The 20,022-nt window shown below is 42.2% G+C and overlaps 1 protein-coding gene across 1 annotated transcript in view; it reads left to right on the top strand.

The window, feature by feature from the left end:
- The window catches only part of RAPGEF5 (Rap guanine nucleotide exchange factor 5), a 416,429-nt gene that overhangs the window by 246,668 nt on the left and 149,739 nt on the right, over positions 1 to 20,022 (top strand). Inside the window, exon 9 of the mRNA XM_030201755.1 lies at positions 1,473 to 1,598. Coding sequence (XP_030057615.1) covers positions 1,473 to 1,598 — 126 coding nt within the window. The remainder of the gene's footprint in view (positions 1 to 1,472; positions 1,599 to 20,022) is intronic.

The raw sequence follows: 20,022 nt of genomic DNA, 5'->3' as shown, positions 1-20,022 counted from the left end.
ACCACTACTAAATGGACTTGGGAAGAATCCACAATTCCAGGATTAACATGCATAGATTGTACGTTTGGGAAGCTTGCCAGGTGCCCTTGGCCTGGATTGGCCGCTGTCGTGGACAGGATGCTGGGCTCGATGGACCCTTGGTCTTTCCCAGTGTGGCATTTCTTATGTACTAACCTAGGACAGATCAGTGTGTAACTACTAATGAGTGCCAGTTAACGCTTGCTAATGCCAATAATTCATATTACCTATTTTAGGGGTCCTTTTACTAAGGTGTGCTGAAAAATGGCCTGCGGTAGCGCACCTACAAAAAATGCCTTTTTAAAATTTTTGCTGAAAATAAATTTTGGGTCTGAGACCTTTACTTCAAGCCATTGACCTAGCGGTAAGGTCTCGCACAGTAACCGGGCGGTAATGATCTATGTGCATCAAATGCCACTTGATGCACGTAGCTGCCGCACATCAGAAAATGAATAATATTTTTCAGACATGCGTAGTGGACGCATGCCAAAGTTGAAATTACCATAAGGGCCACACGGTAACCGGGCGGTAACATTTGGCGTGCATAGGTGCATATGTGGCTTAGTAAAAGGGCCCTTTAGCCAATTAGTTTATGTGTGGATTCCAAAATGTGTTCAGAATCTGGAGGAGGATGCTGTAAGAAACGGGGTGCAGTTCTGTAGAGATCTTGCATCTTTCTGCATCAGGAGAAAAGTGATGCCACATCATGTTTTTAAGCTCACCATTCTGTGTGTGACAACTTTTTGATGGGTTTTTAAACAAAGGCTATATGAGGATTTAAATTTTCCATTACACTTTTTCTGTAAGAGGAAGGACCCTAATCCCAGCATTATTCTGTTTCATCACTAGCTGAACAGTCTGGCCTAGCAAAATATCACTCCTCAGTATTAGGCTCAGAAAAACCTCTGTCTCTTTGCTTTTTTAGGTGTGTCCCTTATTAAAAACTGTGTAACAGACCTTAGAAAATCACAAATAATTTGCTTGTGGTTTTTGTAAAGAGATTCTCCTTTCTAAGGCATAATGAAATAGAGTGTGAGAAATAGGAGGAGGTGTGATATTATTTTTAGGAATGACGACTGTGCGTTTTTGTATCCTTTTGCCGGAGTTCTTCCTGGCCAACTTTCCCATGGTTTTTTAACCTCTTGTTTTAGTTATCTTACGTAACAGGAAATAGGTGGAAACTGAGAACAAACACCATACGGCCTTATCGTACACACACTGTTATGGCAGTTGATATAGCTAGTCCTGTCTTCACTTTTAAGAGTGAAGCCTTGAGATTTCTCTGGTTCCCAAGAAACTTGAGGGGTTCCCCCCTTCCCTTTTCCTGTCGCTTGACCCCCCAGAGCCAAAGTTGAACCGACTATGATCCATTTAGAGTAGAGGTAAACAGTGGTAGTGCCATGTCCTGGGATTGTGGGTTTAAGTATCTGCTTGCTCTTTCTCCACACTTCAAGGCGGGAGTGATGTGCAAGCTTCAGGAGAAAGATGACATTGGGCGGCTTGAATTCGTCCAGAAACTGACGAGGGAGAATTGCCGATTTCTGCCAACAGACAAGAAAGAACCTGAGAAGTCCGAACAAGTAAGACTTCTTCTTACCTTCTTTGCTTTCAGAAGGCTTACGGCTCTTTGCTGGGGAGTCTGTACCTGTATTTTGTACTTCCAAAAAGCACCGATTAGCTTGCTGCTTGCAGTCATGATCTAGGATGCTTCACAGATAAATTATCCTAGAGGATGAACCAGCGTTCATTGAGGATACATTCTAGCAGGCTTGCAGATTTCTAGCTATGCTTAAATCCTAGGTGATAGCATTTGTGGTTTGTTGCATTGAGGTATGTCAAGCAGATGTTTTTGCCCTGTAGCTTATAATCTATAGCAGTGCATTCATATTTTCTGATTAAGATCTTAAAATACCGCACACTGCTAGTGTGTTTTCAAATGTCTATTCATAAGCACCAAATACGAGAAAATTGTTTCAAAACCGAATACACCAGATACAGATTGGAATGAATCTTTATGAAGTGACTTCTTGGTGACACATATAGCTAGCATAATCCTTGTAAGAGGTGTAATGTACTGTAGCAGGCAAAACAGGAATGTGAGTTCTTTTAGGGGGAGTCTTACGGCTGACACCTAGTCATGGCAAAAAATGTGTTAGATGTAGGTAACAAAAGTGAAAAATCAATCAAGAGCCCAGTATATAACAAATAGTTAACTATAAGAAAAAGAATAGGAGGAAAAGAGACCTCAGATACTTCTTTGACACAGAATTAGATAACTTTCATAGGTCCAAAACCTCCTTTCTCAGCGGGCTGAAGAATATATTGACTCACAATCATAAAGAAGTACTTTAAAAGAGTATTTCCCCCCAGAATTGGAGAATACATTGATTGTAAGCTCTCTTCCTTTAGATTGTAAGCTCTCTTGAGCAGGGACTGTCCTTCCCCATGTTTAAACTTGTACAGCGCAGCGTAACCCTGGCAGCGCTATAGAAATGCTAAGTAGTAGTAGTAGTATAGCCTGAGAACAGTGTTTTGTTTGCACTGCAACGGTAGCATGTGGATATAACAATGATGCTATTAAAAACATAACTCCTGATGAAGCCATTTAAGTGAAATGGTAGGCCACCATCAGGTTAAGATAAGTGGTGTTTGCTTTTTTTATGATTATATTACATTGGTTGACTTGCAACATTATATACAGAAAAAAATGTTTTTATGGACATCATTGACATTAACTTCAAACCAAAATTGAGAAAAATACAAGCGAAGAGGTTTTTGACCTATGAAAGATATTTGTTGCCTATCCTATTGACGCTAGGTAGGACATTGATAGCCTGTGGTGGGAGGAAGGACTAGCGGTTGGTGGAGGAGGTGCCAGCGGTGCTAGGGATTGGGACCTGGTCAGAAAGTACCGGTGCTGGCTTCAATCTTGTGTGTGTTCTGGAGCCGAGCTCTGGGTGGAAGGGGCGCAGGAAAGCAAAGCTGTCCAGTGGAGGTAAGAGAGCGTCCAGAGAAAGACGGCCAGGGGAAGTGGAGCGATTATGGCCGCTGTGAGATTGGATCTCCTCTGCATGTGAGTTTGTGTGTGTGTGTGTGCACAGGGTGGAGACTGGAGCTCTGTTCCCTGAGGAAGGGGAGAGTGTGTGCTCAGGCTGAGGACTGAGGCTAGATCCCTTGGAGAAATGGGTGTGTGGGCTGGAGCTGTGTTCCCTGGGTAAGTGGGTGTTGCTTAATTCCCAAGGTAGGCACTGGAGCTGTGTACATGCAGGAAGGGAGCGTTTATGGTTGTGTGTCCAGGGTGGGGGCTGGAACTATGTTCCCTGCGGGAGTGGGTGCCACTGTTGGGAAATAGGATACCTGTGCTGAAGCTACTTCCTCTTCCTGCATAGGCGGGATGTGGAACAGTGAGACAAGACTTCCTAGGAAGGCTGGTGATCACTGACACTTCACAACGAACTGGAAGGTTGCAGGACTGCCTGGAAGGGGGGGGGGGAGGAGGAAGGGAACAAACTGGAAGGGAAACACCAGGAGGTTAAGTCCACGTTGGTGGAAGGGTATGTGTGTAGGGGGGGGAATGGAGAGATGAAGCAAGGAAAAACAGAGACACGACCACAGGGGTGACAGGGAGGGAGAGAAATGCTGGACTGGAGGGGAAGGTGCCTGAGCCACGGAGGGAGGGGAGAGAGAGGAATATAGATGCTACGATTGGGGTGGGGCTGTGAGCACAGAGAAAAAAAGAGAGACTGGATAGAGGGGGGAAGAATGGAAGACCTGCATCCAAAGTTGGAGAGAGGTACAGAGAGCTGCTGGACTGCGGGAAAGGAAGCAGGGTGGAGAGAGAGGGAGATATGCTGGCCCTGAGGTTGGGGTGCAGGAGAAAGGGAAGAGAAGGGAAAGAGGTTGGACTCAATGATAGACAGGGAGACAGAGGTGAATGCTGGACACAGGGAGAGGGATAGGGTCAAATAGGTCAGGCTCTTACATAGGGAAGGGATAGAGAGAGGGATACAGAGGGGGAATACTATCCAGGACAGATAGGGACGCAGATGGAATGATAGTAGATATGGAAAGAGAAGAAATGTCTAATGGAGTATAGACCCTGGAAAGAGCAGAAGATGGATGAGACTCAGGGGTGGGGGAACAAGCAGAAGATGCCTGGGACTTGGTGAGTGAGTGTGAGAGTGTTGGGTGCAGAGCAGGGAATTATGGATAGGAGATGGAGAGGGACCTAGCAATTAGTAGGTATGAGTGGATGTGTGTTGATAGTTTGGGAGAATGAGTGGAGTATGGGGGGGGGGGGGGGAGAAGGCGGTAAGAGAAAAGTGGTGTAAATCCTCCTGCCCAAAAGTTGGGAGCGGATCCCGTCACTTCATGCTATTCTATAAACGGCACCCAACTCTGAGTGCTGTTTATAGAATAGTGCTTGGTGTGCATTTTTTCAGTGCCCGTTCACTGGACATGCGCACTGCTCTTGTGAGCATGCGCCAGGAACATTCCATCCTCTTTACCAACCAATGCTCAACACTAACAGTGTGCATATACATCAGTCGCTGTTTGTTTCTCGTTGTTAGAGCCGGTATTTTCTGGCACTGTAGGGAACCTCACTGGAGTTTTGTGCATCTCCCCTGAAGTCCCATAGTGCCTAAGTGCAAGAGGGGAGGGCTAACGTGGGTGGAGCATGGGCAGGCCATGGGCATGTCTACCAGGTAGATGTGTAGTTGATACAGTACTGTAAACAAGGTGTGAACTTGGCTCTCTTAGGTGCAGCTAATATAGTTAAGTGGGTGGCCATCGGCGTATTCTATAAACCGTGCAGAAATACGTTTAGGCAAAAATGATTTTCGCTGGGATTTTCCAGGCGCCATGTATTGAATCTAGCCCTAAGCGAACAGCATTGGGGCACGTAGACTGAGATGCCAATGTATGGAATTGCTCTTTTTTGTGTATTATCTGTGAAGCCCTGTTTTGCATGTGAGGTCTAGGTTGGAAATGGAATGTCCAGCCTGGGGTGTTCAGAATAAAGATACATGTACAAAAAAGAGTAGCATGACTCAGTGGCTTGTCCTTGTAAGCCATGGCATTTCACACATGTAAGTACAAGCAGCTTCACGTGCAAGTGCTGGATTTCACAAGACTGCGTGTATCACAGTTGCCCATTAAGAAGCCAAACTCCTAAAGGGCCATTTTTACATCTTTGTCATTTTAAATACCACAGGGTTAAGCACAATCGCCCTTTGTTACTCTTCTGATGTTCAACAAAGTTAGCTGCCGCTTGTGCAAGGCTTGGAGGAAATGCAAAAGTCAAAGAGAATATTTAAAAAAATATGTGTGTTCCTGTGCAAGACTGGGAATGCACATTTTTTTAAACTGCCTGAGACCACTCCAAAATCAGGTCCCTGTGCATCTCTACATCACACTGCATTTGCACATTTATTAGTGAAGTTATTAAATTGGCTTTTACATGGGTGTGTCATCTACATGTGTAAATGCCACACAAGGCTTCCAAAGTGACCTCAAATCTGTTTCCTTGTTAAAAAAAAAAAAGATTTATTCTGTCTGTATATTTAAAATAATGCTGTGCAGAACATAGAGCAACCGTTTGTGCAAATAACACCTTCCAGCCAGTTTCCTGAAGGATGAGATTGACTGAGGAGGAGTTTCACATTTTTGTGGTGTCTGCGGGTTCACACACAAGCTGCATTGTTTGATTGCAGCTTGTTTGAGGGAAGTGACTTCGCTCACTGCCCCTAAAAGCAGTTATTCAAATGGCTTTAGCACTGGACTGAAGAGACACATTTAAATTCCAGATGCTGTGTTGATGGCATAAAGCAACTTCCTGTTGCTGCAGAGTTTGGGTCTTCCTCTTCTGGCGAATTCAAATCAGAAATGGAGTCGGTCTCCGTCAAATACATCATTCAGGTTCCTCATTATAACTTGTAATGAAGGGGAGAATGAATTTGACAGATGTCATTTTCTGTTCTTTCCCTTTATGGCAAGTGGGTCATCCCTAGCGATCTGAGAACTGTACAGAGCAGGAGATATGAAATCATATTTTCAGCCAGCAGAGAAGGATGTTAAAAGGTGAAAAATGTATTGTGGGTAATTTAGGGCTAGATTTAAGGATTTTATCCAATAGATTCAGCACGAGGGAAATGCTTGTGTGACTCAGACCTCTAGTTAGCAGTTAAACAGCATAATCACAGCACCATGCAGACATCCCATCTGTAAAGCTACTACTACTACTATTTATCATTTCTATAGCGCTACAAGGCATAGAGCCTGAATGGTGACGTCAGGGAAGGATATATTTAAAAAATAAGGTGAACACCTATATAAAAAGATAGCTTTGTATAGGTCATCTAGGTTGAAAAACAGATGTGCAGATCTGTGCTTGCGAAAAATGCCTAGTATATCAGGAAAGACTTGGTGAATGCAGAGACTTATCTAAAATGCATGTAGTGCAGGCTAAGAATCATGTATATTTGGCACTGCATGTAACTGGACTGCCATTTTAGGACAAAATATACTTTAAAAAAAAGCAGCATCACTAACGGTTTTATTTATGTCAATAATGCCTACATGTACATATAAGTTTGCTAAGAGTTAAGTGGCGATGGGGAAATTTTCTGACATATGTGTTTATTGCCATTCTAAAATATGGAACGCTTGTATAGTTTCAAGGGCTGCCCAAACCGTGCCCAGATTATGCCTTCTTCAAATCTATGCACCTGTTCTAAAATCATAGCTTAAATACCTGTATACCCGTTTATATATACAGAGATGCAGTTTACAGGTGCAAATGACATGTAACTTTTCTGACATCACCTTCTTACTCTAGTTAAAAAAAATAGTTTGTCAAAGATAAAATAGAATGAAGACCGCTCTGGGTAGCCCTGGTGGGGTCAGCAGACCGCTCTGAGCAGCCCTGGTGGGGTCAACAGAGTGGTCTATAAATCTTTAAGAAAAAGGAGAGCAACGATGGACATCATAGAGCCAAGAAACAGGAAAATTGATATTTTTAGGAACTGAGCAGGTACTGCTGACACTCTGCTCCCTCGCAAGCTGATCATAATACTGGCAGTTCGCAGTTTGTTACAAGTGAAGTTCCTGGGCCACAAACCCTTGCAGATTCTTATTTTATGACTGCAGAGTTAAGGGTGGGCAGTTGCAGGCTGTATGCTGATTGCTTCGTTCGCTTATTTGTTGATGATGATGTTTACATTTTTATGTGTTTTTTAAATAGTGTGAACAACTTTAATTGTTGGAATGCTATATATATGCTATATGCGCGCTCTCTCTCTCTCTATATATACTATACTATACTGAATACATTGACAATTTCTCAATCCTTCATGAATCACAGTCGGGCTTCAGATCTCTCCACAGTATGGAAACCGTCCTGGTAACTCTCCTAGCCAAGTTCAAAAAGGAAATCGCATTAGGTAAATACATACTCCTCTTGTAATTCAACTTGTAAAACTCATTCGGTATGGTTGACCACTATATACTATTAAGAATACTCGACAAGATAGGCATAGGAGGGAATATACTCAAATGGATCAAGGGTTTCCTAACCACGAGATCCTATCAGGTAAAAGCAAACTCAAACATATCACCATCATGGAGTACCGACTGTGGAGTACCCCAGGGTTCACCTCTCTCACCCATATTATTTAATCTGATGACGATCCCCCTTGCTCATGCCCTATACAAGCAAAATCTTAATCCTTTTCTGTATGCGGATGATGTCACCATTTACATACCATTCAACTCTAATCCAACAGAAATCACTGTTGCAATAAAGACTAGTTTAAGCTTAATGGATGCCTGGGCATCGGCATTCAAACTCAACAAGGAGAACACTCACTGCCTTATTCTCTCTTCTCACCACAAAACAAATCTCACTTCATCCATGAAAACCCCAGAACATACTCTCCCAATATTGGACAAACTGAAGATCCTTGGAATTACTATTGACACCAACCTAACCCTGGAGAGCCAAGCCTCTGCCACCACGAAAAAAATGTTCCATGCAATGTGGAAACTCAAACGGATCAAACAATTCTTCCCTAGGGAAACTTTCCGTAACATAATTCAAACAATGGTACTATCACATGTTGACTACTGTAACGCCGTATATGCGGGATGCAAAGAACAGATCTTAAGAAAACTGGAGACCGCAGAGAACACGGTAGCTAATTTTCGGAAAGACAAGGTTCGAAAGTGCTAAACCTCTACGTGAAATACTGCACTGGCTACCAATCACGGAACGAATAGCCTTCAAAATTTGCACTCTGGTCCACAAAATAATCCATGATCTGGCCCCAACCTACATGACCAAACTTATCGATTTACCAACTAGAAACATCATCGAATCATCAAGAATGTTTCTAAACTTGCATTACCCAAACTGTAAAGGACTAAAATACAAATCGACATATGCATCCAGCTTTTCCTACATTTGCACCCAGCTCTGGAACGCATTACCTAAAAACATTAGAACTGTGAACACCCATCTAAAGTTCCGAAAAGACCTCAAGACTCACCTCTGGAAAGCCTACCCAGCAGACCCGAACTAATTCATGAACAATGCATCACATCTATCAAACTAAGAAATGAACAATACCCCTTCCACATAATCCTATTACTTCAAACTGTACGAATTTTATCACTCCAGTTATAATTAAGTGTACTTCTACCCATATCCTACTGTGTATTGCTCACTAGAAGCTGTAGTCCCATCCCCGGAGACTTATCAGCTTCATTGGGATTACGTCTCTTTATATGCTACTATATATTCGCCCCAGAGTTTTATTCTCTTTTCAGCTTCCTTGCATGTACTATTACTCTATTTTCCACTCTGTATATATTCCCAGAGTTGGTACTCTCCTCTCCAGAACCTGAAAGCCACATTGAGCCTACTGCTATGCGGGAAAATGTGGGATACAAATGTAATAAATAAATAAATAAGATTTATGTAAAATAAATTGTAGAAATGTATGCTTAGGGGATTTCTTTTATAGTAGTTATGATATATTGAATCATATCTCCCGTTCCTGGCTACAATCTGGCTTGTTGATGGAATTACCTAGTCCCTCAGTGGTTAACGCTGGTTTAAGGTATGGAAAATTTTGAATAAACAAGAAGCTACCAAGGACTAGAGACCAGATCTGTTGCTTTTTTTTCCAGTCTGGGGACCTGTCTCATATTTTTATTTTGAGTCTCTCCAGTGACGCTGTTATCTTTGCCTCTCTTTGGAGAAGGTCTTATTGAGTCATGTTGACTTCACTGTAATGCAGCTCAGTAGTTTCAGGGAAAGTTTTCTGGAGGGTAATATCTTGCTGTTCTGAAGAAGGTGGGAAAATGCCTTACCATTCTTTATCATCCTTTGTACCTCTACTAAAGAGAGATTTTATCCAAGAAGCAGATAGAGCTCCATGATTCCCTCAACACCCCTGAAAGGATAACGCTATAAATTCAAATGGTACGTCCCTGTGCCACGCATGAAACTGGTCCTGCACCAATGCCACACTACCACCCTCTGAAATTCCTCTGCTCTAGGTGGATGCCTACTGTGTGGCAGGGCCTGCGTGTTGGTGAGCTATCACTGCCCATATGCTAGATGGGTCATGCATTTGATATATCGTCTTTCTGTAGCATAATCAAAACAGCCCTGCTGAATGGCCCAAGAATTCAACAAGAGCCTTAGATGATGGCCAGGGAGATAGTATCTTGAACTAGTAGGAATGTACACTTTCTGTAAACACACTTGCGTAGTGACTCTTGTTTTTCCTGTCTGATACTCCCCTAGGTATGGGTAACGGGAAAGGATCTGTGAAGTCTTGTGTCCAGGGTCTAGGCTAATTTTCCTTTTATGTAGATTTGGTGGAAATTCCCTCTTCCTTCCAAGAAATATTACGGACTAGTGGTGTATTACTGGAAGCAAATTGTGCCACCTCAGCATGCCAATTCATTATATTACATTCCCATCTCTTATATTCCGCTTATACAATGAAGTTTAAAGTGGATTACGAAGTGCTAGAATATATATCTGATTCTTCATTATTTTTGTCTTTTAATCAACTTCTTTATTTGGTCTTCGGAGTGGGCTTTTTCCCATGGTTTTACTGCCTATCCCTTGTCTCAGCCCATTTCAAATGCTGCAGAAATAAGGTTTTTGAATGCACAGCCTCACTTCTTTGTTGAGAAGGAAACCCCAGAGAACCTACATGTATAAATTTCCTGACTACAGCCTTACTCGAACACTGAAGAGCTAATTAAAAACTAGTAACGCAGTATCACTTCCAGGATCCCAAACTACTGTGTTTATCCCCAGTATTCTCATAATACCAGTGGCATTGAATGTTTATTTAAATGAATTTTAAAAATTCGTTTTTTTATGCTTACAAAATTCTACAACTACTATATTTTCACCATGAAATCTTCTTTCAGTGAGTACTTTGAATGAGGGATTATTGTATGGGTATCCCACTCATTGCTAGCTTTGTAATAGTACCTCAGTTCCCATTGCTGGCAGACGCGTAGTTATGGATGAGGAGCAGTTGCCATACCTAAAATTCTAGTAATTGCATTGTGTCTTTGTGATTCCATGAGCTGTTGGCACCCAGTGGAGTTTTCATTTACAGATAGCTTTATCCATGCTGGTAGATGGCAAGGAAGACTGGGGGCCTACCTAAGAAAATGGACAGCCTGCTGAGAACCTGCAGTTTCTCCAGCATGCATGCTGTATTTTCAGTAACTTGAAGCCAACAAAGAGAACACCAGTATAGAAAAGCAAATAAAGTGTAGGCAGCTACTTTCACTTCTTGTGGTAGGTTACACTTATTTCCTTCTCAGTAGCTGTAAGACAGTTCCCAAGTTTTGTGCTCATAAATTTATCAGGGCAGTGCCGTCAATATTGCTGTTGATTTAGTAGCTACCGATATCGCTGTGGTCACTGGCATATTAAATGGTTGGCATGATTATTTGTGATGTCTCAGGGAAAACATAAGAATATGACATAAGAATAACCATACTGGGTCAGACCAATTGTCTATCTATCCCAGAATCCTGCTTCCAACAGTGGCCAATCCAGGTCACAAGTACCTGGCAAAAACCCAATTAGTAGCACCATTCCATGCTACCAATCCCAGGGCAAGCAGTGGCTTCCCCCGTGTCTGTCTCAATAACAGACTATGGACTTTTCCTCTAGGATCTTGTCCAAACCTTTTTTAAATCCAGATACTCTAACCGCTGTTACCACATCCTCAGGCAAAGAGTTCCAGAGCTTAACTACTCCTTGACTGAAAAAATATTTCGTCCTATTTGATTTTACAGATTTAAAATTTTAGGAGTAGCTGATTTTCATGTCATGGGTCCAAATCAAAATTGAGTTAATGTGTTCCATACTTAGTTTTCGAATCTACGATTTCTAACTTGCTGCATAATAAAAATGAACAGAAACCCACAGATTCTATGTATGACGACTAAACTTGCGTAATTTTGGCCACATGACCAAATTGCATGTGTAACTTCATTGATTAACAGTGAGCCAGTGCTGATAATTGGCCAGTAACAAGCAATTATTGGCACAACCTGCTAAGCATATTCCATAAAGTGGTGCATGTAAATTCTACGGTGCAGACCTCAAAAGGGGGTGTGGCCATGGGAGGGGCATGGGCAGTGTTCTAGAATATGCCCATTTCGTTCCTAAGTTAGGCATGGGCATTTACACCAAGTTTTAATTGGTGTAAATGGCCATAACTACATTTTAGTCGCAGGAACGGGCGCTCGGCCTATTCTATAAGCGCACCTAACCTTAGGCGAGGGTTATAGAATAGCACTAAGCACGTTGTTTTTCGGTGCTGATTTTTTAGGTGCCATATATAGAATCTAATCCAAAGTGTTTTTATTAAGTGCCTTTGGAGAGTCTGTTTCTCTTGTCTTCTGTTTCCCAGAGACGGTCATATTTTTAAAAAATTGTTATTTTATGGAATGCTTCATATTAGAACTTTAAGCTTCTGAACATCAGCTAACCCCATTCATTAATTAAGACAAGTGCTGGCTGATTTCCTAGAATGGGGTATCTGTTTTCTGCAGCTTCTTATGGTCCTGTTCCTTTGACCTCCTTTTTTTTTTTAAACTGTGACATGTTTCTGATTTGCGTCAGATAGAGGGTGGGCTGATTTGTTCTCCCTGCCCTTGTGTTTTTGAAGAAGCTTCTGTAGTATAGCTCTGGCAGTTCTTTGTAAGGAAGCTTTGCTGGTGCACTTGCAGGAAGGAAGTTGACTAATTAGCTCTGCACATCTGGCACATTAGGATCTTGAATACAATCCTGGATCCTGGCTGTTGTGTCATGGAAGGGCGGTGTGTCTTCCCCTTTTTGTGAGCAGAGGTATTTAGGTCATTCAGGGAGGGTGAGTTCCATCCCAGGGTGGGCTGGTGGGGGATGTGAAAGGATGTAGGCCGTGTAGCTAGGCTACTTATAGAACCACATTTGAACAAGTCTGTAGAGCCTGAAAAGTGGGGCAGCAAAAACCCAGTGGCTTAATGGTAGGACCGGCCCTGCCCATGCATAGGTATTCAGCTACTTTTACAATCTTTCAGCCTCTTCAGTTCTCCGCAGCTTAAGGGGCCTATTTAATATATTGTGATAATCCAGCTCATTATCTGGTGATTTTATCACATTTAAAATAATGGTGTTAATGCAGTGTTTACTAACGTGAATTACAAAATGGATGTGTACAAGAGTGAGTGTGCACATTCTCCCATGGATGCTTACTTCTATCACACACACTGTCTGTTACTGTGTGCTAAGCTTTAGTAAAAGAGCCCTTAAATTTAGGGGGCACTGGTGAACCGAATGCCTTCTAATGAATGCACATTCCTAGTAGAGCTGTACCGAATATTCGTACTGTATTCGATTTGGCCCTGAATACATTATTTATATTCAGCCAAATGGTGATTTAAATTCAAATATGAATAATCTGGGGCTTTAGTGCGCTATATCCTACTGAAATAAACACTTGATCTCTGATTTCATGTTGCTTCTTTTATTATTTGTTATGTTAAAGCTCAGTGCCCATTATTTGTATTCGTAGTCAGCCGAATAATATTTTTCATTATTTATATTTGGCCGAGTAGTAGAGCTCTAACTCCTAGGGTAACTTTTGGAGTCTTATGGAACACGCTACATTTTGGCGGATAGTTGTGAAAACCTATTTGACTGCTGTTGACCTCCTGCAGGCCAAAACTAATGAAAAATAAATAATAAAAACATTGCAAATTAAGGGCCCTGTTTACTAAGTCGCATTAGCATTTTTAACACGCCTATAGGGATATTGTAGGTATGTACACAGTTAACTTGCGTTAAAAATGTTAACGTGCCTATAACGCAGCTTAGTAGGCATTAATTGAACTTTATTTTTTGTCTATTAAATTGTAAGCTCTTTGAGCAGGGACTGTCTTTCTTCTATGTTTGTGCAGCGCTGCGTACGCCTTGTAGCGCTACAGAAATGCTAAATAGTAGTAGTAGTAGTAGACAGGGCCCTAAGATACAGGGCATGGTTTAAAGAGGAAAAAAAAATAATGTAGAATAAAAGAAATCAAACTTTAAACTACCAAAGGTACACAGTGTGGGGCTGATGCTTGACTTAATATGGTGAATATTCCCTGTGTTGCATCCAAGTGGCAAAACCTTGTCCTTCCTCTGTGCCACACAATTTGAAAAGGAACAACTGGGTGTCATAGCGGTAATTCTGAGACAGTGCTATTGCCATCCCATGAAAGAATGAATAGTTACTCAGCAAATCCTGTACAGCTACAGACGGAGCTGTCCGTACTGAATCTGCATGCTAAAGTATCCTTTTCACCATCCCTGCCCAAAAATCTGTTGAAGAGAAGATGCAGGCACTGCTATACATAGTGTAGCATGTGCTACAGATCCTTTAAAGTGGTTATGTTGATGTACGTTATCAGTGGGGACTGGAAGACAGCCAACATTGAAGCCAGCTTGAATAATACAAGTATAAAATTAATTAATTAATTTGTGGGAATTAATAACTGTACATCTGCTATTTTTGGCACTGATCGGCTTTGTAATATCAATTACCATATACTTTCATATTACTAAACTCTGCAAAGCAATTCAAAAGCGGCAAATAAAATAATGATAGATTGCAACAATATACCCACAAGCAGATTGCCAACTAGGAAGCAAAGTTCCTGCCCAGGGGGGCCACCAACTCCCTTCTACCCACCTGGCCTCAGCTCTAGGCATTTTGTAGCTTGAACTGCACCACAAGACTACAGGGCCTCAAGCAGGTCAGACCGTGAGCTAGCTGGGTAGAGGTGATAATGGGCAGGTAGAAATGAGCTGGAGGTCCCTATATCATATTGTGATGCAAGTATTGTAGATACCCACAAATCTGTAATTTTGCTGCTGAAGACCGAATCGGAAAGAGGCTCTTGGTGTCTTGCAACAATAGAGAAGAAGAACCAGAGTAGACACTATCAAGTCCAAAGAATCTTTAATTAAACAAACCCGACGTGGCCATGTTTCGCCGAATAGGCTGCATCAGGGGTAAAAACTAAAACAGCTGACAAAAAAAATACATATACAAACAGAAACAAAAAGCTCATAACATTCGGTGAAACATGGCCACGTCGGGTTTGTTTAAATAAAGATCAGTGGCGTACCAAGGTGGGGGCAGTCCGCCCCGGGTGCATGCCGCTGGGGGGTGCCATGGCGCGCGCCTGCTGCGCGAGTTCGCTAACGTCTCTCGTTCGCTGCAGCTCCCTCTGCCCCGGAACAGGTTACTTCCTGTTCCGGGGCAGAGGGAGCTGCAGCGAACGAGCAAAGTTAGTAAACTCGCAGCAGGCGCGCGCTGCGGCACCCCCCCCCCCCAGCGGCATGTCTTTCGCCAGGGGGGGTCCTTGCTGCATCGGGGGGGGGGGGGGGGCGGGGCGCTGCCCCAGGTGTCTGCCCCCCTAGGAACGCCACTGATAAAGATTCTTTGGATTTGATAATGTCTGCTCTGATCCTTCTTATTTTGCTACAAAAGGACAGGGAAGTTAACTGCCTTGTCTTAATTACAGCCCACAGTCTACCACAGGTTGTTGAATTCTAGGGGAGGGCAGTACCCCCTCATACTATTATAGGTTGCCTAAAGTTAGGTGCCAGCTGCATGAGTGCACTTACACGTATGATTATTACACTCACGTTAAGTGCAAGCTGCATGCTCAGCTGTGCTTTATAACTTGCGCTCAAAACTGTCTTAGCCTATAAATGCAAGGGAGCTTTCACAGGGGAGGAGCATGGGAAGAGCATGGGAATGTGCAACATTTATGTGCATTTCTTATGGAACACTGTAAGTTATGCATTAAAGTGCTACAGTTAGGTGCAAGCATTTACATCTGCTATTGACAATGGCATAAGAGGGTGTTCCTATAGGTCGACTTAAGCACATGTCCCTATAGAATACTAGCATAAGCACTCTTATAGAATAAGATCATAGTCTAACATGTAGCACCCATTTGGGGGGGATGAGATTTGATATACCACCTTTCTGTGGTTACAGTCAAAGCGGTTTACATATTATACAGGTACTTATTTGGTCCCTGGGGCAATGGAGGGTTATGTGATTTGCCCAGAGTCACAAGGAGATGCATTGGAAATAAAACCCAGTTCCCCTGGTTCTCAGGCCACTGCACTAACCATTAGACTACTCCACATTACATTTAAAGGACATTATGGAATTGCCTCTAAAATGTATATAATTTTTGTTACTCTTTTACACTCTTATGAATCATGTAAAGTGCTCTGTCTTTTTCTAGAGCCTTATTTTATTGACACTTTCTTCTATTTCATCTTTATTGTTAAAACAAAAAACTAAAGCTTGAAAAGTTGATAACATCTAATGTAGATATAAGTATGAACTAGACCGAACTTAATTCTGCCAAATTCCTGATCCAAGTACGTGGCTGAATTGAGATGTTTGGCCTGTGGCATTTTTGTTCTGCTACAATAAAGATATTCATGCGGTTTCTGGGCATATTTGCCTCTCTTGTAGAGATTTGGTCTTTTCCTAATCTATTGGGCACGTGAATTTCACAGAATAGTGACTACAGAATCCTGAAAAAGAACTTGGCCACAGATTTCATGATATTCAGTTCAGTACACAAGAAAGGGACGTTTGTTCAGAAAACCAAAAAAATGGAAAAAGAGAGTGGTGCTGCGGCAGCTCCTAGTAACATGCATAGGACTTCTCAAGAATTGGCTCAAGGTCATAAAAATGTAGTCCATTTAGAAATTATAATGCTGTTTCAAATTACATTCTTCCCAGTGCCTTTGTGGAAGAGCATTGTTAGCCGTGCTTAATGGAAATAATGCATTTTTCACTCAAATACACATTAAAGAAGCTATATTGTGCCCAATAGAGATGTGCACAAAGGGAAAAATTATTTTGGCTTGTTTTTAGCCTTTCCATGAATTTTTTGGACACTTTTTCAGTTTTTCATTCATTAATATAAAAAATTAACTTTTTAATGCATTGAAATTAACTTTATGTACAGTAATTCTTAGGCTAACATACTAATATTAAATCGATTTTGAGCAATCTGAATTTTTTAAGGTGCATGAATGAACTTAGTACGCACTATTGTAACATATCAAATGACAGCAGATACAGTCCACAGTATGGTATACTACAGTAACTCGATGCCCATGAGAAGATTGCCACCTAGGAAGCAATGTTCTTGCTAACCTTCTACCCATCTGGCCCAGTAAGATAGCTAGAATTATACATGCCACTCCATTCAAGATACATCCCTCCTTGCCCTTGTTTAGGACAATACCTGCTGCTCTATGCAGGTTACATCCTCTATCCTTTCTTTAAAGTGTGACGTTCATTTAAGCTTTGCTTTGATTCAGTCCTTTTGCTACATAGGGATTCTCTGTTTACCCACATGTTTTTGGATTCCATCATTGTTTTTGTCCCTACCACCTCCATTGGGAGAGCATTCCAGGTATCCACCACCCTTTCTGTGAAAAAAGTATTTCCTAAGTTTTACCTCCTTCAACTTCAGTTCATGTCCTGTGTCTCTATCCATGCAGCCTAGTAAATATTTGACTGTGGCCACTCCTTGTCACATTGTTTTGTCACCTTGAGGTCCTAGTTCTGGAGCCCATATCTCCATAAAGATACCATGAAGATTGAGGCAGTTCATGGAAGGGTTTTTAAAAAAATGCTACAAAACCTGCAGTACAAACCCTACACTCAAGATATTCATTGTAGGAAAGAAGGGAAACAAGAGCGATGATAAACACATTATAATATTTGACAAATTTCAGTAAATCAAAATAAGACATTTTACCTGGGAGTTTTAAGAGCAAGAAGTCATGATATGAAACTGAAGGAAGGTTGGTTTAGAGCATGAGAAGATATTTCTTTACCAACCGGGTAGTAGGTGCCCAAAATATGCCAGAGGATGAGGCTAGGAACAGTTAGGGGTTGCAATATTGCAATCAACCCACCCTTCAGTCTCCTGAGAGTTGAGATAAGGTGAAAGAGATGAGGAGAAAACAAGGGGCATATAGAGAAGACACAACTTAATTGTCACACAGGTCCTGGGTAGCTAGGATAGTACAAGTAGGCTATAACTCCCCAGATGCCCACTGAGCTGGATCTGGTAGGTTGGTCATAGCCACAGGGCAGTATTAACCCTTTGATAGGCCCTAAGCAAACAAGTACGTTGGGCCCTCCGTTGTCATATAAATCAATTTTAACGCTCCCACACTGAGGAAGCTGCAGGTAAGAAGTTCCGTTTGCTGACTCCTCCTGCTGACTAGAGATCAATGCAGCTGTGGCTCTGGTTTCTCCTCCCACCTCTTCTCTACTTTATGCCAGTAGCTGACTCACCAGAGCAAAAAATTTGTCTCGGGAGCCATTGAAGTTAGCACATCTCAGAGGACCACCTCCTAAGCATTTGGTCCTAGGCATGTGTCTAGTTTTCCTATGATTTCCTATGATATGGTGAAAGCGGAAGAACAAATGGCTAGAAATGTAAGGAGGGGTGACAAAAATTTCTTCAGGTATATTAGTGAAAGGAGAAAGACTAAAAAGGGAATTGTGAGACTGAAAGATGCTGCGAACCGCTATGTAAATAGCGATGAAGAAAAAGCAAATTTGCTAAATAGATACTTTTGTTCTGTTTTCACAGAAGAAAATCCTGGAGAAGGACCGCGATGGACTGGCAAAAGTGCAAATGAAAATGGAGTAGATATAGCACCGTTCACGGAAGAGTGTGTGTGTATAAACAACTTGAAAAGCTAAAGGTGATCAAAGCCGTGGGACCGGACGGGATCCACCCCAGGATATTAAAAGAGCTCAGAGAGGTTCTGGCGGGTCCTCTTAAAGATTTGTTTAATAAATCATTGGAAACGGGAGAGGTTCCGTGGGATTGGAGAACGGCGGATGTGGTCCCTCTTCACAAAAGTAGTGATAGGGAAGAAGCTGGAAACTACAGGCCGGTAAGCCCCACTTCGATTATTGGAAAAGTAATGGAAGCGATGCTGAAGGAAAGGATAGTGAATTTCCTGGAAACCAATAAGTTGCAAGAACTGAAACAACATGGTTTTACCAAAGGGAAATCATGCCAAACGAATCTCATTGAATTCTTTGGGTGACTGGAGAATTAAATCAGGGATGTGCTATAGACGTAATCTACCTAGATTTCAGCAAAGCTTTTGACACGGTTCCCCACAGGAGGCTCTTAAATAAAATAAACTTGACGGGCTGAAGATAGGACCCGAAGTGGTGAACTGGATAAGGAACTGGTTGACGGACAGAGCCAGAGGGTGGTGGTGAATGGAATTTGCTCGGAGGAGGGAAAGGTGACTAGTGGAGTGCCTCAGGGATTGGTGCTGGGGCCAATTCTGTTCAATATATTTGTGAGTGACATTGCCGAAGGGTTAGAAGGTAAAGTTTGCCTTTTTGCGGATGATACTAAGATTTGTAACAGAGTGGACACCCGGGAGGGAGTAGAAAACATGAAAAAGGATCTGCGAAAGCTAGAAGATTGGTCTAAGACTTGGCAATTAAAGTTCAATGCGAAGAAATGCAAAGTGATGCACTTAGAGAGTAAAACAAACAAAGTAAACACTGGGCCTTCAGGAATGAGAAAAATGCAGTCCTTTATTTATGATGAAAACCCGACACGGGCCGTATTTCGACGTACAAACGCCTGGATCAGGGGTCAAAGAGCTCTTCTAGGTCAGCTAATTAGCTAGTTGATAAAGATGATAAACAATCAGGTTATATTCCCAGGGCAGAAGTGGAGACAAACTTTGCACAAGCATACATTTTCAGAATCTGCTTGGGATGGTTACATTCACAACAGGCAAGCGCGGACCTCCTTGAAGATGAGACGTATGTGTTAGGTGGTGAGAGTCTGATAGGTACCGACAGGGAGAGGGATCTTGGGGTGATAGTATCTGAGGATCTGAAGGCGACGAAACAGTGTGACAAGGCGGTGGCTGTAAGTAGAAGGTTGCTAGGCTGTATAGAGAGGGGAGTGACCAGCAGAAGAAAAGAGGTGTTAATGCCCTTGTGCAAATCGTTGGTGAGGCCCCACCTGGAGTATTGTGTTCAGTTTTGGAGGCCGTATCTTGCTAAGGATGTAAAAAGAATTGAAGTGGTGCAAAGAAAAGCTACAAGAATGGTATGGGATTTGCGTTACAAGACGTATGAGGAGAGACTTGCTGACCTGAGCATGTATACCCTGGAGGAAAGGAGAAACAGGGGTGATATGATACAGACGTTCAAATATTTGAAAGGTATTAATCCACAAACGAACCTTTTCCGGAGATGGGAAGGCAGCAGAACTAGAGGGCATGAAATGAGATTGAAGGGGGGCAGACTCAAAAAAAATGTCAGGAAGTATTTTTTCACGGAGAGAGTGGTGGATGCTTGGAATGCCCTCCCGTGGGAGGTGGTGGAGAGGAAA

This window comes from Microcaecilia unicolor, chromosome 1, assembly GCF_901765095.1.
Source record: "Microcaecilia unicolor chromosome 1, aMicUni1.1, whole genome shotgun sequence".
NCBI classification, from domain to species: domain Eukaryota; kingdom Metazoa; phylum Chordata; class Amphibia; order Gymnophiona; family Siphonopidae; genus Microcaecilia; species Microcaecilia unicolor.
This window is presented reverse-complemented; position numbering and strand designations above follow the sequence as displayed.